We start from the raw sequence: 18,173 nt of genomic DNA on the forward strand, positions 1-18,173 counted from the left end.
ATATATCTACCGTACTTAGATAATAAATCTACTTTGAACTTTGGAGGGCATGTAAATCGGATTGGTCTAAGTGAATATTTGATGGTAGTGTGGACTTGGTGGGATGAAGGTCCTGTTTCTTTGCTGTATAGCTGTAACTATAATTTGCTGCACAATACATTGGGTGCTTGCGTTGTTTCTGCCTTTTATATTATCGGTATTTCTTTTTTTAAAAAACCCTTTTACTAACAAAATATTAGTCATGTTCCACAGTCATAACTGCAAACCAGCAAACCTCCCTGAGTAAACTGAATAAGTTATATGTTGAGAGGAATTTGTTATAGATATAATTCAACTATGTGCATGTACCAGAGTTTTAAAAAATATATATATCTATATTCAGAGCATGGTGGACTATCTGAGGAAACTATTTTTATTGATAGATAATTATACACTTCATCCTGCTCTTGAGCAAATCTTCACAAAAATATATACATAACCTGCCACAACAACAAGTCTACTTTGATGCTGAGATATATCTTAAGATGTGCTGGGACTCATCATCAGTGATGTTACCTGGGGTCATTGGGTGTTGCGGGTCTTTCAGTATCAGACAATCTTGCCCAGGCTACCCAGCCAGGTTTGATCAGGCTCTGGCTTGTGTCCCCGCAACATTCGTCCATGGTCACGTTTGTTAATCCATGGCCATCTGGAGGCTTGCTCAAAAGCCTCTGTGATAGTCCTGGTGGCTGTTTTCTTTGCAGCCCTCATAACGCCAACGAGAGAGTGAGACAGACAGACATACTTTATTGATCCCGAGGGAAATTGGGTTTCATTACAGCCGCACCAACCAAGAATAGTGTAGAAATATAGCAATATAAAGACCATAAATAATTAAATAATAATGTTAATCATGCTAAGTGGAAATAAATCCAGGACCAGCCTATTGGCTCAGGGTGTCTGACACTCAGAGGGAGGAGTTGTAAAGTTTGATGGCCACAGGCAGGAATAACTTCCTATGACACTCAGTGTTACATCTCGGTGGAATGTTCCGCACAGTGAGCATTTAATAAAACCCCTACACACCACCTCTAGTTTTTTGAATTAACTAACATCTGGTGTCAATCTGCTTGTTAACTCCTCATTCTAATACCAACGTATATGCTTTTGCTTCCAATTCTTCAAGTTCTAGTTTATTCTCATCCACTGTATAAGTATACAACTGATTGAAACAACCTTCCTCCAGACCACAGTGCACCCACAATACATAAAATAAAATATTACCACAAATAAGTTAATAAAATATAATCCAAAAGGCATGTGAAGTGTGCAGCACAAGTAAGCAGCAAACAGCTCTCTATCCTAGTGACAAGACCTCATTCAGCTACATCTAAAAATTCTTCCTTTGCCAGCCCTATAGTTCTTTCTGATACCTGCTCAAGTCCAGATACCTTGGACATCCATGACATTATTGGTCCACTGTTAGCTGCAGTGCTTTCAGCTGGCAAGTCTCTTGGCTCTGAAGTTCCCCCCAAACATCTCTTCGTGTTTCTTCAAAGTTCCCAATAAAAATGCTTGTTGATTAATACCTCTTTTGACTTTGTAACAACTTTTGCTTGATAATGTTGATAATGTTCCGATAAAACAATTTGGATTATTTACTAAATTTAAAACATTATATATAATCATCTATGGGGAATGAGAAGTGACAATTGTATGAATATGCCACTTGCATAAGAATTATTCAGATAAAATGCTGTGTATCACCCATTAGTGTTGTATGTATAAATTTTTAAATATGTTGCTGAATTGTTTGTTATTTGCTGATCCTTTTAAATATCGACATTTAGATTGCAATTATATATATTAAAACTAAATAGAAATAATGTTAAATATTACTTTACATCAAAACTAAATCAAAAGAATGACTGTTCATGCCTTCGCACGAAGTCCAAGTCTTCAAACAGGATGTTGCTGATACTTGGTTTACAGCTGCATTGCCGTTATGTCTACACGTAAACGTATAAACTAAAACATTCTTTTCATGTTCATTTTGAAATAACACTTGAAACAAATTTCACTGTTTGATCTTGTTTTTAAGATTTGTTTTCAAGTTCAAGTTTATTGTAATAGTCATGCATACCCAGGGCATAAATGCCATGAAATTAGCTTCCAGCAACAGCAGAACGGTGCAATACAAGCATAAATTACATAAATGTAAATGCACATAAATTATACTTGCTCACTAAAATAAACTGAAATTAACATAACATTAGTGCAAGTCCATCATCAAGGACTCCCACCATCCAGGCCATTCTCTCTTGCTGCTGCCATCAGGAAGAAAGTACAGGAGCCTCAAGACTCACACCACCACGCTCAGGAACAGTTATTACCCCTCATTCATCAGGCTCTTGGAACCAATGAGGATAACTTCACTAATCCCAATACTGAACTGAACTATAGACTCACTTTCAAGGACCCTTCATCTTAAGTTCTCGATATTTATAGCTTATTTATTTATATATTTTATTTTGTATTTGCACCCTTTGCTGCCTTTTGCACATCGGTTGTTTATCCATCTCGCTGTGTGAGGTCTTCCACTGATTCTGTTGTGTTTCTTTGTATTTATTGTGAATGCCTACAAGAAAATGAATCTTGGGGTTGTATATGGTGACATATTTGTACTTCGATAATAAATTTACAGTACTTTGAATTTGTGGGAAATATGGTTCAATGTAGAATTGGAGTATTTGAGGTGGATTGAAGAACCTGATTATCAGTGGGGAAGAAGCTATTGTTGAACCTTGAGGTGTGGGTCTTCAGGCTGCTGTGTCTCTACTTTTTACCAGTTGCATGAAAAATCTTGATGCATGAGTACTGGAAAAATGAGAGCTTAGTGTTCATACTACTGATGTTTAGATGATAAGGAAAGAAAAAAGAGTTATTGAGCAAGGAAACAGATGTATTTTCTGTTCTCTGGACTGAGCTGCTTAGTTACATCTTTAAAGGACAGAGGTCTCACATATCCCCTACTGCTTGTCAACTAGTGAACCACCACACTGAGTTGGCATAACAATCTGGGTAAGTATATTCATAATATCTTGAGTGGTGACGCCCTGTTTAGGTAAACGCAATAGAGGAAACTTGTTTACCCAGTGGAAACTCACACAGTCCCTGACAGGAGATACAGACTCCACAAAGAAAACATCTGAGGCAGGCTTGAACTCAAGTCACAGGAGCTGTGCATGTAAAGCTGAGTACTCAACTACATTTGCCTTTATAATTATTATAATTGGAGATCACCTCATAAAAGCTTTTTTAATATGTCTTTTCATGCCAATTTTTCCTGTCTTTGATATTAAATGAAATAAATAGCATAGGGGCATCACAGTAGCATAGCTGTTAGCAGGGCACTAATATAGCTCAGGACGTTGGAGTTCAGAGTTCAGTCCTGATGGCCTCTGCAAGATGTTTGTATGGTCTTCCCGTGACCATGTGGCTTTTCTACGTGTGCTTCAGTTTCCTTCCACATTCAAAAGACATACCTGTTCATGGTAAATTGTCCTGTGATTAGGCTAAGGTTAAATAGGTTGGTTTTGGGTTGCTGTATGTAATATACATACACAAAACTAATCGGGTAGATGGGGCTCGTCAGCCTGGGAAGGCAGTCCGCCTAAGAGAGGGAAAACTCTGATTTCAAACCTCCGCTGCCTTGTGGCCATACCCACTCATGGGAAAGGCTTCGGGAGTAAACCCTGAGGACAAATCCAGAGCTGGAGTCCCTAAGGCAGTCCGATGTTGCCTTCAACCTCGCTCTGGCAACTCCTGCAACGGCACCGGTGCCAAGTTGTATCGGCCCTTGCCCTTCCCTTGGACAACATCAGTGGCATGGAGAGGAGAGACTTGCTGCGTGGGCAACTGCCGATCTTTCATACAACCTTGCCCAGGCCTGCACCCTGGAAACCTTCCAGGCACAGATCCATGGTCTCGCGAGACTAATGGATGCCACCACTCAAGACTAATGTAAACAAGTTAGATATCATATATTCTTTAGTAATAATTGCACCATAAATTCATTCTTTATTTAAAGATCTTGCCTTTGCCCTCTATGTTGGACCTCTTTATGTCACATGTCTTTTGAAATTGCTTCTATAGGTCTGGTCCATGCTGTCACTATTACTACTGAAAACCTGACCTAGCTCTAAATATGATGGGGCTACCAACTGGATGTACACTTGGTAGCCACTTAATGAGGAACACCTGCACACGTGCTTGTTATGGCAAATATCTAATCAGCCAATCATGTGGCAACAACTCAATGCATAAAAGCATGCGGACATGGCCAAGAGGTTCAGCTGTTGTTCAAACAAAACATCAGAATGGGGAAGAAATGTGATCTAAGTGACCTTGACTGTGGAATGATTGCTGGTGGTAGATGGGGGTAGTTTGAATATCTCAGAATCTACTGATCTCCTGGGAGTTTCATGCACAACAGTCTCTAGAGTTTACAGAGAAAGATGTGAAAAACAAAAATATCCAGTGAGTGGCAATTCTGTGGGTGAGAACATCTTGTTCATGAGAGAGATCAGAGGAGAATGGCCAGACTGGTTCAATCTGACAGGAAGACAACAGTAGTTCAAATAACCACACGTTACAATAATGGTATGCAGAAGAGCTTCTCTGAACACGCAACACGTCAAAACTTGAAGTGATAGGCTACAGCAGCAGAAGACCATAAAAATATACTCTCACCACTTTTTAGGTACAGAAGATATCTCAGTGGCTACTGACTGTATTCTGTATCTCCTCCTGGAATTAATACCAGATATCATTTGGCACCTCCCAATGGTGTCCCTTGAAAACAGTAATAGGGAATTGTGACACTTCTCTGTTGGCCTATTTAGAAACAAACATCATATTTTTTGCATTTATTTTTCTTTACTTTTTTGAAGAAAGTACAGATGCTATCTGCCCTCTTGATCCCACCTTCTCTTGTAGCTCAGCTTTATGCGTGGGTGGCGGAAATAAGTAAATTAAAAAACAGCTTTAATATCTTTTATAGAAATTGCAGTTACTGCCGTTCATGTAAACAGTTGTCAACATATTCAGCTATCAACGCAGGTCCATGATTCCTAAAAATCCTTAAATTAGGATTGAATATAATTAAAATATCTTCTCTTAATTTGTCAGATTCATTGTGAATTAATATTATTTTGCTAAATGGCTCATATGGTATTGTTTTTTGCCTATCAGTATAGGTCCTTATTGCTAAAGCCAATGTTAAGGTGTATTTTTAAATATTAGATTGATATGTGGAATGTAAAGCTGAAGTATACCATTAACTTGGTATGTTATGAGAATTTTTCATTCTTTTTTTCCCTTAATTACACAGTAACTACTTATTCCCATTCCAAAATGTAGGTCACCTTCAGAGTGGAAAAGCAACAACTTCTACTCTGTCTACATAGCCTCAAATATGATGGCATGAACATCAATTTCTTCTTCCAGTTAAAAAAATCCTTCTTCTTCCCTCTTCTTCAATTCCCTTCTCTGGCCTCTTAACCTCTTCTCCACACCTGCCTATATCCTCCCCCCTGGTGCCCCTCCTCCCTCCCTGTCTTCCATGGTCCACTCTCCTCCAATGGGATTCCTCCTTCTTCAGCCTTATACCTTTTCCAGCCACCTGGCTTCACCTATCACCTGCTCAGGAATATGTACATATATTTGACATGATATGTAATCCACAGAAGAACTGTTAGAAGGAACCCATAAAGAAGAGATGTATTTGAAAATACCATAATTCCTGTCCTTGATTCAATAAGATCAGCAACGTTACACTGAAGGAGACCACAGAGAGGTGACTTGATAGGCACAGGAGACACTGAGGTCTATTGAGATAAAATGCAAGGAAAGTTCTTAGAGGCCTTTGAGCTCAGTATCAGAATCAGTCTTACTATCCCTGGCGTATGTCATGAAATTTGTTATTTTGTGGCAGCAGTACATTGCAATACTCATAATAAAGAATCAAAATTACAATAAGAACTATATATAGCAAGTTAGTAGAGTAAGTTAGTCTTGCTCTCTCTCTTTCTAATTAATATATATTTGATATATATATATATATGTAAAGAGAAAGAGAGATTAAATTAAAATCAGTCCGCAGGCCATCACACTCAGGGACTTGGGCTGTATTATTATTTTTTCTGCTCTCATAATTACACAGTACATGCTATATGTGCAGTTTCTTTTAACTGTCTTCATGTGTATTAGCTGAATGACAGTTAAACTTGAACTAAGTTCAAATGGCCAGTGACTGCATGTTCATGGTGCTGCAGCCCATCCTCTTGAAGGTTCAACATGTTGTGCATTCAGAGATGCTCTTCAGCACATTACTGTTATAACGTATGGTTATTTGAGTTACTGCTGCCTTCCTGTCAGCTTGAACCAGTCTAGCCATTCTCCTCTGACCTTTCTCATTAACAAAGTTTTTTTGCCCACAAAACTGGCACTCACTAGATTTTTTTTGGTTTCACACCCTTCTCTGTAACTCAAGAGACTGTTGTGCATGAAAATCCCAGGAAATCAGCATTTTCTGAGATACTCAAACCACCCTGTCTCGCACTAGCAATCATCCTATGGTCTAATTCACTTAGATCACATTTCTTCCCCATTCTGATATTTGGCCTGAACAACAACAACTGAACCGCGTAACCATGTCTGCATGCTTTTATGCATTGAGTTAGTGCCACATGATTGGCTGATTAGTTATTTGCAATAACAAACAGGTGTGTTAATAAAGTGGCCGCTGTACGTGTAAACAAGTTAATTTAGCAGCACCAGGTCACCTGTTTCTTTTCCAATTTCTTTTTTTCCTTATCTGATTGTAATGACTGGTATTAAAACAAAGCTCACTTTTGCAAAGCCCATGAAGAAAATGGGCATTGTACTGAACTGTCACCTCTATTCCTGCTACCACAGATGTTTCTTGACCTGCTGTGTGTTTCCAGCATTTTCTGTTCATGAGTCTGTTATTGTTTTGTATTTCCAGTATTTTCCAGCGTTTTCTTTGCTCCAATTACCAAGAAGCTGTATATTGTGTACAGCCAGTTTCCGTCATGTTTGTAATACATTTAGACCAGTGGTTCCCAACCTTGGATCCACAGACCCCCGGTTAATGGTACGGGTCCATGGGTTTAAAAAGGTTGGGAACCCCTGATTTAGACCACAAGACATAGGAGCAGGTTTGGTCTTTTTTTTTAATATGGTTCTTTTACATTCCTTGTTTTATGATTGCCTTTTAAGCAAACAAATCTCAAAGGTGTATAATTTATACATTCGTTGATAATAAATGCACTTTGAATCTTTGAAATTCACTTTTCAGCAAATGGCAATTTTTAAAGTATAAGGATTTCTGACTCTGGACCCTTTCAGACATTTAGTTTCTGTCAGTTACTACTTTCCTCCTCTCCTTCTAATGTCTACCTATGTGTTTTTCCAATTCACTCTATCAAGGCTTTCATAATTTTATACATTATCTCCCCTTCTGTTGCATCTGGACTGAGGAAAACATCCCAAGGCTTCATATATTTCCTCAGGCCTGAAGGTTTTCAGTACTGCCAACATCCTCATATATCTCCTTTGCTGCTTCTCTAGCACAATCACATCTTTCCTGCAAAGTGTTTAGTGAATAATGCCCAATGCTTACTCTGTGGTCTAACTAATGTTGAATATCAAAGTCAAATTTATTTACTTAATGTCATCACCCACACTGGGGTATAGGCCGCCGGCAGTAGCTGCTCAAGTCCATAAGATATAGGAGCAGAATCAGGCCATTTGCCCATTGGGTCTGCTCCACAATTTCATCCATTTATCCTCTCAGCCCCAATCTCCTGCCTTGCCTGTATCCCTTCATGCCTTGACCAATCAAGAATCTATAAACCTCTGCCTTAAATATACATAAAGATTTGGCCTTTACAGAAGCCTATTGCAATGAATTCCACAGATTCACCACTCTCTGGCTAAAGGAATTGCTCCTCTGGTCTTAGACTCTCCCACCATAGGAAACATCCTCTCCACATCCACTCTGTCAAGCCCTTTTACTATTCGATAGGTTTAATTTAACTTATCCTCAATCTTCTGAATTCTAGAGAATACAGGCCTCGAGCTATCAAATGCTCTTCACATGACAAGACGTTCAATCTTAAAATCATTTTCATGAACCTCATTTGAACACTCTCCAGTTTCAGCACATCCTTTCTAAGATAAGGGGCCTAAAACTACTCACAAGTGAAGCCCCACCAGTGCTTTATAAAGTCTCAACATTACATCCTTGCTTTTATATTCTAGTCCTATTGAAACGAATGCTAACATCACATTTGCTTTCCTCACCACAGACTCAACCTGCAGAGAATCCTCTGTTCTGGGCTAGTCTTCCTTGTTGTCTTCATGTGCAGCCCACCTTCTTGGTATATCCTACCTCTCCCAGAGATTAGGTCTTTTGAATTTCTGTTGGTGTTTATGTAGTTCTGGGTTTTCACGGGATGGAGTTGCGAGCCCCATACTCAACTCTCCTCCTTTTGTAGCTGAGACCGTACAGGCAGAGTTACTAAAGTCAAAGTAAATTTATTATCAAAGGACGTATATGTCACCATACTCTGAGATTCATCTTCTTGCAGGTATTCACAGGAAAATGAAGAAATAAAATAGTTTTGCCTAACATTTCTGTTTTTATATTCCACTTCTCAACTAATAATAAAGAACAAATTTCTTATCCTTTTTAACCATCTTGCTTGCTATCCTGTTATCTGTATGGATCTGTGGATGTCCTCTTTTCTATTACATCTCTCAATATCTTGACATTAATTGTGTATTCTCTTGTTTTGTTGCATCTCACAACGTGTGTGATCTTGCACTCATTTGTATTGAATTCTATTTACTATTTTTCTGTCCAACTTATCAGACTCTCCACATCATTCTAAAGCTTTCAGGTTCACTGGAAAACATACAGCCCTACTGTCCGAAGGGTCAAATGAAAAAAAGAACATCCTTCTGAGATTTACACCATAAAAATTATTCTTTTAATCAATTTGGGCACCACAGTAGTGTAGTGGTCAGCGCAAAGTTATGGTAGCTTGTAACATTCGGAGTTTATTTCTGACATCAGCTATAAGGATTTTGTACATGCTCCCTGTAGAATGTGTGAGCTTTCTCTAGGTCTATGGTTTCCTCCCACAGTCCAAAGATGTACTGGTTTTTGTGTTAATTGGTCATTGTAAATTGTCCCATGATTACATTAGGACTAAATCACTGGGCAGTGTGGCTTGGAGGGACAGAAGGGCCTTTTCCGTGCTGTATCTCTAAAAAGAATAAAGCACTCAGTGAGATATTTACAATTCAAAGATTCAAGATTGTTAAATGACACTTCCTGTACTCAGGTGTAAAGGAGAATGAAATAATTGTTACTCGGCATCCGATGCAGCACAAAAGAAAAGCACATTAAAATAAAGAATGCAATAGGCATTTATAAAAACAATAAATGTAAATATATAAGATACATTATATACATAAATTGATTGTATCTCAGTAAAGTAACACACTGCACAGGAGTGCCTTTACATAAGGTGACTCTGACAGGAAATGATGAAGTAGTGGTTATTGGGGGTGTGGAGGGGTGGATTAGTGGGTGGAGGTGTTGATCATGCTCACTGCTTGGGGAAAGAAACTGTTTTTGAGTCTGGTGGTCGTGGCGTGAATGCTGCATACCCTTGTAGAAATAGGGACAAACAGTCCATGAGGAGGGTGGGTGGGATTCTTAATGATGTTACTGGCCCTTTTACAAATAGTACAACAAAGGCTTTTGGAACAGAAAGATGCTGGCTGAAAAGTCTCACTCAGAACTAAATTTCCCCTAGCCGGGTTTCTCAAGCATGATGACAACGCTGGCATCTAGCTGACAATGTGAAACGGTACCCAGGTTTTTCCTGTCCATCAAGAGCCAATTTACAGCTCAATCAATTTACTTCCAATAAAACATCTAAGTGATGGAAGGTGTTGTTGACAGCGCTGTCAAGTGTCATTTACTCACTGATAATCTGTTTCTTCACACTCAGTTTGGATTTTCCCAGCACCAAAGAGTGAGGTAGATCTTTAAGTTGTGTTTTCTATTGCCTTCACTAATCTGCTGAGTTACAACTCACAAACTCCCACAATCCCAATTCAAAGCACCCCTTAGTTTCTCCCCTACCTCTCGCGACCACCTATTTGTTGTACTGATCTCTGGAGTATTGCTGTTTAGCTCTGCCTGTATGCAGGTAGGAGGAGGACTGCCAGGTGATCAGATTTCCTGAAATGTGTCTGGGGGTGGAACCGGAGGCATTCCTTGTGCCCACAAGAAAATGAATATCAAGGTAGTATATAGTGACATACTTTGGTAATAAATTTACTTTGAACTGTGAACATCTTTAAAGAACAGATGTTTCATATATCCCCAACTGTTTGTTAAACTAGTGATCTGTCACTTTCATCTGACTTTAAGTTGGTTTAACAATCTGGGTTAGTATAATCTTAATATCTTGAGTGGTGACACTGTTTTTGTATCAGATACATCTGCACTTCTCTCCCGAAGGTATAACAGAGATGAGGAGGAATTTCTTCAGCCAGAGAATGTTCAGTCTGTGGAATTCATTGTCATAGATGATTATACAGGCTAAACTATTAGGTATACTGTATTTAAAGCAGAGTTTGAAAGGTTCTTGATAAGTAAGGGTGTCAAAAGTTATGGAGAGAAGTCAGGAGAATGGGGTTGAGAGAGAAAATAAATCAGCCATGATCGAATAGCAGAGTCGACTCGATGGCTAAATGGCTTAATTCTGCTCCTATGTTTTATAATCTTATGGAATCCTTGATTATGCAAATCTATGACAGATGCTGGAAATGAAAAGATCAAAATGGTGTCAAAATTTTGCTCCTGTATGTTCAGATAATTTGCTTATAAAAGTAAAGCTTTAATTAAATAAGTACATAATTATAATTGATAAATGTACAGCAGTTAACAGAAAAATGTTGTAAAACTTATTGCTTATCATTAAAGATAAAATTGTAGAAAATGAAATAAAATTCAGAAAGTGATGCTGTAGATGCTCAATTGAACATACCCAGACATTTTCGCACTTGCACTAAATGTTTGCAATTTCTAAAATGGACCTGCTCTGGTAAACAAAAACCCTTTTATATTTTACCAAGAAATTGGTTAACAAAAAATTGATTTGAAAAAAAAGTGAGCCTGTGACCTTTTTCCACTACTGTTTACCAGTTTCATAGAGGACGTGTGGGGGCGAGGTGTCTGATTTGAAAAGAAGTAACACATCTGTAAAAGTTTTAATTTAGCCTTAAGATAAACATTTGTCCTCTTCACCACCCGATACAAACACCTGATGATCTAGTATGTCATGATGAGGTTCCTAACTCCATAGTACTTAAACACCTGTATTTAGCATCTGGTTGGTGTATTTTTGTACAGTAAATAATCTTTTAGTTTAATGGCAAGTGGATAGATTTGTTTGAAATTTAAAATACTGCTGGGAAACTTGATGATGATTACAAATTTGTGATCCCGACTCTGAGTTTCTTTCTGTCCTTTCTTTGAAAACATGATCGTTCCAATGGAGAGCCACTTCTCAAATACTTTCAGCAAGCCAGCCAAACAACATGCATCTCTATATTTATAACTGGCTTTCATCTAGCCTCTAATTTCCCTCAATTCTTCTTCCAGAACTTTCACAAAATAGTTTTCAAGCTTGGGGCTTTCTTCAGATGTTCTGAATCCAAATAAGGTTTAATATCACTGGATTATGCCATGGAATTTGTTGTTTTGTTGCAGCAGTACTTTGCAATACATAATAAAAATCTATAAATTACAGTAAGAAATAAGTAAATAATTAAATCAAGTAGATAGTGCAAAAAGAAAGGTAAAAATATAGTGAAGTAATGTTCATGAATCCATTCAGAAATCTGATGACGGAGGAGCAGAATTTGTTCCTAAACGATTGTATGTGAACAATTCTCAACACAGTGAATCATCTGTTCTGTAATGAGTTTACCATCATCATTATCATTATGTGCCGTGTCGTATAATGTAGGCGATCATGGTCCCATGACCATGATTATTTTTGGTAAATCTTTCTACAGAAGTGATTTACCATTGCTTTCTAGGCAGTGTCTTTACATGACGAGTGACCCCGGCCCTTGTCAATACTCTTCAGAGACTGTCTGCCGAGTATCAGTGTTGCATAACCAGGACTTGTGATTTGCACCAGCTCTTTACATGACCATCCAGCACCTGCTCTCATGACTTCATGTGACCCCGATCAGGGAGCTAAGCAGGTGCTGCACCTTGCCCAAGGGTGACATGCAGGCTAGCGCAGGGAAGGAGTGTCTTACATCTCCCTACCACCCAAGTTAAGAATAATTAAAGAGTTAACTATCCTAAAAAAAATTAAATACTTGAACATATAGAACCATCTTGACCACAATTTCCCGCTTCACAATATTATCATTGCACAAATTTGATATTAGTTATTTAATATTCTTTCATACTCATCTACTCCAAAGTTTCTGCTGCTCTTCTATTGTAAAATTATGAAAATATTAACATAAAGCATAATTTTGATTAATGCAATTTTATATTGTTGGTGTTCCAGCTTAACTTTTGTTTTATATTAACTAGCATACAACAATGCCTACACCTTTTCTATGTTCCTAACCTTTTTAATAATGTTTGGTTATATATGTATAGCTGTTTTAACTTTCAGAAAGAGAATTTTGTCTTGGCCTTCAAAGCTTCCTGTGGTGAAGAAACTTCAATAAATTCTACAGACTTGTTGTGCAATAATATATATTAGATTATATGCAGTTTCAGGAAAATTGCTCTCTGCAAGAAATTGCAGCTGTGCAATAAATATTTGTTTAATAGACCCAGTAAAACTGATGAAAAGGAAATTTGTACTGAAAATTCAAACTAAAATATCACTGTTCAGAAGACTTTAGGTCATATTTATTGTCGTTATTCTTCTTCTGAAGCAGTTACTTGGAACTGACAGTGACTTAGTTCCACCCCATTTTTGTGGGTTCTGAGATGGCTGAGGTGCCCAGTGTGAGAGCATCATGATAGGGCAGGAGGTGACTAAAGGACAAACTGCTATGCTCCTTCTGTTGGTCACGTAGGATATGAAGCATAATCTAATGCCTGTCTAAATGCTGCTCTGCACTTTGAGAAGTGATGGGGCAGAAGTACACAGTGATCTGTCAGGGTGTTGCCCTTCACCATGAAAGGTTTTTACACGTTCTTGTATCATTCTTCACTGCCTGTCCGGTAATAGAATCATACAGCGTGGAAATAGGCCATTCAGCTCAGCTCATCCATGCTGACCAGTGGGTAGCCTTCACACACAAAATGCTGGTGGATCTCAGCAACTCAGGCAGCATCTCTGGAAAGAAATAATCTTTCAACGTTTTTGGCCGAAACCCTTCATCAGGACTGGAAAGGAAGGGGGAAAATGCCAGAATAACAAAGGAGGACAAGCTGGAAGGTGACAGATGAAGCCAGAAGCTGTGAGGTGATAGGAAGGGTTCCCAACCTTTTTCATACCATGGACCAAATACCTGTCTAGAGTCCTGAAGAAGGGTCACAGCCCAAAAGTCAACTGTCTGTTCATTTCCATAGGTGCTGAGTTCCTCCAGTATTTTGTGTGTGTTGCTCTGGATTTATAGCATCTGCAGAATCTCAAACACAAGAAGATCTACAGACTCTGGAAATCCAAAGCAACATGCACAAAACACTGGAGGAACTCAGCATCTATGGAAATGAACAGACAGTTGACTTTTGGGGGGAATTCAGCAGATTGGCAGCATCCATGGAAAACAATAAACAGTTGATGTTTCAGGCTGAGACCCTTCTTCGGAATCTGTAGAATCTCCTGTGTTTAAACTCAATATCTGCCAAATTTCAGCACGTATCACCAACATGTCAATATACAGTATCTCTTCAGCCTTAATGTAGCTTCCACTCTATCAATAACTCCACAAATGTTTGTGCCATCCACAGAACTACTGATTTTGCCTCCTGCATTTGCATTTAAGTATTTCAAATATATTGCAAGCAACAAGGGTCCCAGCACTGATCCTTATAGAGGACTACTAGTCCTAAGCATCCAAATACAAGCACAACCCTCACCATCATACTTTCTTTCCTGGTGCCATGCCAGTTGTAGATCTCATTTGTCAACTTGCCCAGGATCCATTGGACCCTTTTAAACCTTTCAATAATCTTTTCACTCAATAGAAAAAATACATATTTCAGATTTCTCATATCGGGCATGTGAACAACATGGCTTGCTTGGTATAGCTGACCTGTAGTCACCAGGGCCTCAGCATTATAGATGTCTTAATGATGGGAATAATGGCATAGGATAGGACTGACTTTGGACATTATTGAAAGGCCTAGATGGGGTCGATATGCAGTGGTTATCTCCAATAGTGGGAGCATCTAGAAACCAAAGGGTGCTCTCAGAATAGATGGGTGTCTCTTTAGAACAGAGAGAAGGAGGAATTTCTTTAGCTAGAGAGTGGTGAATCTATGGAATTCTTTGCCACAGATGGCTGTGGAAACCAACATTGAGTACTGTATATTTAAAGCAGAGGTTAATAGGTTCTTCATTAGTAAGGGTGTGAAAGGTCACAGGGAGAAGCAGAAATCAGAAGAAAGGGGTTCAGAGGGAAAATACGTATAGCATGATGGAATGGCAAACAGACTTAATGGGCCGAATGGCTTAATTCTTTCTCCAATGTCTATGGCCTTATGATAGGTTTGCCTAACTTTCCAATGTATTTTCAGGATCTTGCAAAGACAATGTTAGTGATATTTATCCAGTGCCTCATGCTTCCTACTATAAGTAGATCAGGTTTCAGAACTATGCTACAGGGGAGCAATCACTTCTGTCCCTTACCTGTGAGTTTTGTGCCAAGACGGTGTTCTGGATCTTCAACTACCCTTTCCCCTCTCTAACAAAGGTTGTGCTGGTATGTATAATGAGCTAAATACATTATGAAAATAATTTTGAATATTTATTCTTTATTCATCTACTTTTTTGCTTTCAGACGAAATGTAGAAGTGACACATATAAAGATTCAGAACTCAGGAGACTATTATGATCTTTATGGAGGAGAGAAGTTTGCAACGTTGGCAGAATTGGTTCAGCATTACACAGAACAAGAAGGTCTTCTACGAGAGAAGAATGGAGATGTGATTGAACTGAAGTATCCCCTGAACTGCCGAGACCCAACATCTGAAAGGTAATTTGCTTTATTCCTCCGCTCTCACTTTCTGTATTATCAAAAAAGCAAGCAACCTGCCTAAGGCCTTTCATCATTGTTTACTTTGAGCAACCGTGAACATCCAAAGATATGCCACCTATTTGTTTCGACTATATATTTGTTTTTTCCTTGCACCAAAGCCTTGAATGGAAAAGCCTAAAAAAGTAGAGGATAGAGCCCAGTCCATTACAGGAAAACCCTCCTCACCACTGAGCCCAGCTACACAGAGCGCTGTCACAGGAAAGCAGCATCCATCCTCTCCCATCATCCAGGCTATGCTCCTGCTGCCATCGGGAAGGAGGTACAGGAGCATTAGATCCCACACCGCCAGGTTCAGGAACAGTTATTACTCCTCAGCCAATGGGCTCCTGAACCAGCCTGGATAACTTCACTCACCACAACACTGAACTGATTCCACAACCTATGGACTCACTTTCAAGGCAAGGCTCTACAGCTCATGTTCTCAATATTTATTTATTTATATTATTTTGTTTTTTTGTATTTGCTCAGTTTGTTGTCTTTTGCACACTGGTTATCTCTTGTCTTTGGCTGTATGTAGGTTATCAGTGATTCTATTGTTTCTTTGTTGGGAGCCTGAAGACACACACTCAGTGTTTTAGAAACAGCTTCTTCCTCTCCGCCATCAGATTTCTGAATGGGCAATGAACCCAAGAGGTGGCACAAACACAGTAGTTGCACATTTCTGTTTCTTTTCCGAAGGTCATTTTTAAAAATTAAATGGTCATTATTTTCAATAAGGTAGACCACAGCTGCAATGCAAAAGCAGGAGAGGGAAACTCAGTAGAAGTATACATAATTACATGAGGCATTGATAGGATCGCAGGAAACCTTTATCAATGACAAGCAGATCATTCTAAGACTGGAGAGCCGAGGTTTAAGGTGACAGGTTAAGGGATTTGAGGAAGATTCTTTCACCCAGAGGATGATTGCAATCTGGAACATGCTGAACAAGGGGAGGGGGAAGGTAATTTGACAAAACATCAGAGAAATCTGGACAAAGTATTTGAATCATTAACACTGGAAAGCTACATTTCTGGTGCTGCTAAATGGGATTTGTATAGATCTGGGTTCCCAACCTTTTTTTTTTATGCCATGGAGCTTTACCTGTAATTGAGGGACCATGGGTCCCAAGTTGGGAACCCCTGGTATAGATAGATAGTATTGCTGGTCAGCGCAGGCATGATGGATCAAAAGTACAAGAAAGTCTGCAGATGCTGGAAATCCAAAGCAACAAACACAAAATGTTGGAGGAACTCAGCAGATCAGGCAGCATTTATGGAAATAAATCAGCAGACAATGTTTTGGGCCGAGACCCTTCTTCAGGACTGGAAAGGAAGGGGGCAGAATAAAAACGTGGGGGTAGGGGAAGGAGGATAGCTAGAAGGTTGATAGGTAAAGCCAGGTGGGTAGGAAAATAAAGTGTTGGAAAAGAAGGAATCTGATAGGAAAGGAAAATAAGGGAAGATAGAGGGGCACCAGGTGGAGTTGATAGGGAGGTGAGAAGAGATATGAAGCCAGATTGGGGAATAGAAAAAGAGGGGAGGGGAGGGAATTTTTTTTAACTGGAAGGTGAAATTGATATTTATGTCTCAGGTTGGAGGCTACCCAGAAGAAATATAGGTGTCATAATATAATGGATCAAAGCTTTTCTGTGTTGCATGAATATGACTCCATGGATACATTCACGTTATTAAGAATTTTTAAACTAGAATTAGTACCTTGAATATTAAGGGACTCCTTGCTCCAAAATACAACTTTGTGCTCATCATACTCACTGATTTTTGTATGGAAAATTTCAGCCACAAGCAGCAGTTCATAGACATGGATATGATGCTGATTAGTAGTGATGTGAAACCATTTCATCTGATCCTTCAATTATTTCTCCAGGGCAAAAATTTCCCTGTTAAGAGATTCCTATAATAATAATTTTCTCGATGTGTTTTCACAGATAATTGTAAAGGATGGGAAAATGCAGGAAGTCTTTTGCATTGTTAATGTCATCTGTTTTCAGGTGGTATCACGGGCATCTATCAGGTAAAGATGCAGAGAAACTTCTGACCGATAAAGGAAAACCGGGAAGTTTCCTAGTGCGTGAAAGTCTCAGTAAACCGGGGGATTTTGTCCTGTCGGTGCTAACCAATGAAGAAAAAGTAGAAAATGGAGATCGCAAGCCAAGAGTAACTCATGTGATGATTGGGTATAAGGTGGGTTGATTAGATTGGTAATTTTTTTTACATTATAAGTTTATTCATATTATTGTACTTATTTTATAAATTATTTTTTTATCAAGGGAGCAGCTTAAAAATGTAATATTTTTTCACAATTAAATTTGCTTCAATGTCAATTACTGCAGCTATTTGATTAAGAACTACAATGGCATTAAAGCAAATACTCAAGTACTTCATGCATTTGTAGGACCACATTCTTTAATGGGTGGAGGTGTTGATCAGCCTTAATGCCTAGGGAAAGTAACTTTTTTGAGTCTGGTGGTCCTGGCATACCTCCATACTATACCTTCTGCCAATAAACCCAGAATAATATTTTAGCTCCAATAAGGGAGCAGGAAGCATCAGGCAGATGAACACAAACCTGAGTACTATTATATACCAGAACTTCCTCTTGTGTTACCCTGCCCAATCTCTGTGCTTGCCAGTCCACCACAATGTGATTTAATGTGGAGACTTTAACTGTAGAATATCTCGTGTTCTTTGACAGACTGTCTAATAGAACATAGAACAGTATGGCACAGCACAGGAACAGGCAACCAAACTAATCCCTTCAGCCAACATAATGTCCATATCATT

The 18,173-nt window shown here is 38.8% G+C and overlaps 1 protein-coding gene across 3 annotated transcripts in view; it reads left to right on the forward strand.

Annotated features, from left to right (window-relative positions):
- ptpn11b (protein tyrosine phosphatase non-receptor type 11b) overlaps nt 1-18,173 on the forward strand; it is a 136,531-nt gene that overhangs the window by 70,456 nt on the left and 47,902 nt on the right. For all 3 annotated transcript variants that reach the window (XR_009508255.1, XR_009508256.1, XM_059952329.1), the window contains exons 3-4: nt 15,133-15,327; nt 17,381-17,573. Coding sequence is in view for 1 of the 3 variants with exons in the window: in XM_059952329.1 (XP_059808312.1) it covers nt 15,133-15,327; nt 17,381-17,573 (388 nt within the window). In the remaining 2 variants the exon portion in view is untranslated. The remainder of the gene's footprint in view (nt 1-15,132; nt 15,328-17,380; nt 17,574-18,173) is intronic.

The sequence above is a fragment of the Hypanus sabinus genome, chromosome 27, assembly GCF_030144855.1.
Source record: "Hypanus sabinus isolate sHypSab1 chromosome 27, sHypSab1.hap1, whole genome shotgun sequence".
NCBI lineage: Eukaryota > Metazoa > Chordata > Chondrichthyes > Myliobatiformes > Dasyatidae > Hypanus > Hypanus sabinus.